At 40.8% G+C, this 3,798-nt stretch overlaps 1 protein-coding gene across 1 annotated transcript in view; it reads left to right on the top strand.

Annotated features, from left to right (window-relative positions):
* LOC106011057 (laccase-2-like) overlaps positions 1-3,798 on the top strand; it is a 42,634-nt gene that overhangs the window by 13,838 nt on the left and 24,998 nt on the right. Inside the window, exon 3 of the mRNA XM_013079343.2 lies at positions 1,839-1,979. Within this exon, the coding sequence (XP_012934797.2) occupies positions 1,839-1,979 (141 nt within the window). The remainder of the gene's footprint in view (positions 1-1,838; positions 1,980-3,798) is intronic.

Here is a 3,798-nt window from a genome sequence, read left to right as displayed (position 1 = left end):
GGGTTTGATGGGACACTAATACCATCTACATTGGGACAGGTGGGGGGGGGGGAGTTGTGTGGGGGTGGAAGAAGGGGAGAGGGGTGAGAAGAACATGTTCATAAGGAAGTTTTGTTTATCTCGTTTCGTTTTTCCAGATGAAGCAGAGCAGCGCATAAGCGCGCAGATGATTATTCTCCCAGACATCTAAAGTTTTAATGTCCATATAAAAGGTGGCGATGTACCTACGTTGACATTTATTATGCCCTAAGGCAGAGCCGTTTAGCGGCGGCTGAAGTATTCAATGCGTGATAACCCGAGTTGGTGGGCTTACCCTTGGCAAACATATCAATGCTTTGCCCCCTGATGAGTACGTTCATGCCTAATAGGAATGGTAAACATTCTGTTTACCGTTACTCATTATACATTTTAATACGGAGATTTATGCTTTCTACATACATCTGTACTTCTGGTCGTACTTCGAATTAAATGCGTTGGCTATCTTATCTGCTGTCGTTGTTGTTGTTTTTCTGGGTTGTTCTACGTTTGGTAACGTTTCCGTGCCCCCATAAATATGATATACTTATGTGGAGGATTAGTATCAGCTTGTAGGTCAAGGGAGCTATTCTGAAGTTTTGTAAGTCTTTCATAAGGTGGAAACAGGGAAGGGGTAGAAAAGGAGATGAGGGACAAAGGACAAATAAGAAACATTAATTTTTTTATGCCTAGACGATTAGCAACACAGCTCGGTGCGATGTCGTGTCCTTGGAAAGGCTCTTTACACACATTTCGCACTTGTTTTTGTCCTATCGGAGATGAACGTTAGATTAGGCGCTGCCGCCCCTTGAACAACCTTTCAGTGTTACAAGAGGCGTTAAACCTACTCAATTTCCCAAATTTCGGTGTATACCTCTCATCCCATGTTGGTTGGCTCGACTTACAGGCATGGTGGAAGAATTCCGCTCGATAGATAATCATATTCGTGTCAATCGGGTCGTTACCCATCTATAAATGCAATTACAATTTTTTTTTAAAGTTGTTCAGACACTTTGTTAGTATGTGGCTACAACAGCGAGCCTAAAAGGAGTACAATATTACAAGATTCTATGGCTCCAAAGCAAATGGAGAACCAAGAAAAAATATGGATAGATTGATTTAATTAAAGAGACTTGCCAAAGGTTAAAGGCAACACACTGTTCCACACCAGACAATTACATTTCCTTCGATACCTTGTAGTACGAAGGTAAGGCAAAGTTTATCTTTCCAACCATCTGCCAGATTTTCTAAAAGGGTGAACCGACGTATGCAGTATAGTTGTTACGCGTTTGGCTGTCGCACAACGGAGACCCAGGTTCGATTCTCGAGTGGGAACACATGTTTATCGAGTATCTCGGTCTTCCTGTTGGCGTGTTGTATCCCTTTGAGCGCGGTTGGCTCTGACATGTAGTAACAGAAGCCCGCCTCCTACAAGTTCCAAAATCCATAGATGTGGGCATAAAGACACCTGTAAGGTGGAGTACCCTTAAACCGAAATGCACAGGACCTGCAGATCTTCCTCTGTTTAACCTGGATTTCGGTTTAGAAAGATTGCCCAAAAAATAGACTCAAATAGAGGATTCCATATTTTTTCGGTTTATCGCTGCTTTTGGATAAACAGTGTTCAGTTAAAGAGGACCCCACTGTCTTTTCTTTTTAAAAAGTATACTAGTCAATAAAAGTTGCATTATGCCGTAAGGCTGTTTTCGGATAAACCTTGTTCGGTTAAAGAAGACTCCGTTCACTGCCTTAAAAAAGAAAGGAATACACTAGATATCTAGAACATAAGAGTAGCATAATGTCCTGCTCATTTCCCTTTTCAGCTGCCCGCACAACGAGACGGCCTGTGCCCTCCCGCACTGTGTACCAGCAGACGGCGGACTCCGAGGGCTCATTGTCGTCAACAGAAAGTTGCCAGGACCCGCCATCCACGTACGTTGCTGGTTGTGCGTTTTTAAAGAATTGTTTGTTGTTGTTTTTTTTTGCTATAGTACATGGAGTTAATCGAATTACGCCATTACACACGTTTTTACGTACACATACCTGCAAACACACACGCACAGACAAACACACATATACATGCACAAAAATATACATACATATTATACATATCAACATACACACATACAACATGTGCACACACGCACACACATGCACATACATGTATAGAGATAATACCATTAGCAAACACTCTCACACATTTACATACATGCATACATGCAAGAGAAGAGTAAAACATTTTTAAAATAAAAGGAACGACGTAGTATACTGCAGACCAATAAAATAGCAGAGCAATGTAATAGCACATTTCGTGCTTTCTTGAAAAAATAAACGAGAAAAAACTGAATTTGTGGCCAGTCTAAACTAATGAGTGCGTCCAAACATGGTTTTTCAGTAATGCAGACACGCCACTTAACAATTTGCAACAGGATTGAGACCAATCACTTACGTAGTTTTACCACTCCGAAAACAAGTATTTCGGATGTAGATCGGTCGCCTTGCTTTCTACACAAGAAGAATAAGGGTAAGACAAATGTGACCAACTAAAAAGACAAAACAAAAACATTGATTTTATCAGATATGTTGTTATACCTAATGACGACAGTATAAAGCTGATAACAAATAGAGAAAAGCGAGGAAAATAAAAAGTTAAACAATTTTAATTTGAGGTCATTGTACTGTCTGACCCCAAAATCTTGTTTACGAAACCCAGACGGCCGATGTCAAAGCATAAATACATAATTAATTAGCTACAGGGTCAACCGAGATATTCAAGATAGGAAACTGTAGATACACATCGTACGGCCTGTTGAAACTGAAGCGGTCTGAAAAATACAACGATTTCAAGACTTTTAATAAAAAATAACGACAGACATCAAGAGAGATTGCAAGACAATGAAATGAAATGACGTACACTGAAGTGAAAGAGTGGCATACGTCCAACTAGTTGGGTTTTTTTTTGGTGTGTGTCTTTTTTTTTTTTATCCCACTAAGATTTGTTTTTGTTTTTAATTTTAACGTTTCTCAAGACTACCCCAAGGGTAGTGGTATACCTTTCATTTTTCTGACCCCTTCAATTGTTGAGCTGTATTTAAATTTCTTTCTGTTAGGTTCGTGCGTTCTTCATCTTCTGTTTTACTTTACAAATTCAAAGTGCATTTAAACATAGGTTGATCATTTTAAAAGTGGGATCATGTTTCATTACTACCAAAACTACCACCACAACCACTACCACTTTCACAAAAACAATCACCATCACGACAGCAACCACTATCACCACTACCATAACCATCAAAACAACCATCATCACAACCACCACCATCTCTATCTCCACCACCACTACTACTACCACACCGCCATTACCATCATCACCATTACCACCGTCCCTTCCACTCCCGCCACTACAACCAACACCATCACCACTACTCCCACAACTGCCACAACCACTACCACCATCACTTTTAGTACCATCTCAACCAATATCACTAATACGGCCATCATCATCACTATCACTGCCACTACCACCACCATCATCACTAACATCAACAATAACTATGACAACACCACCACCACCAACAACAACAACAACAACGAAGACACCACCACCATTATCCCCACCACCACTACCATCACTACCACCACCACTACCACCACCATCACCACCATCACCACCACCACCAGCACCACCAACAACAACAACAACACAACAACACAACAACAACAAAAAAGACAACACCACCACCAACAACAACAACAACGAAGACGACAACACCACTACCACCA

This window comes from Aplysia californica, unplaced genomic scaffold, assembly GCF_000002075.1.
Source record: "Aplysia californica isolate F4 #8 unplaced genomic scaffold, AplCal3.0 scaffold00049, whole genome shotgun sequence".
Classification (NCBI taxonomy): domain Eukaryota; kingdom Metazoa; phylum Mollusca; class Gastropoda; order Aplysiida; family Aplysiidae; genus Aplysia; species Aplysia californica.
This window is presented reverse-complemented; position numbering and strand designations above follow the sequence as displayed.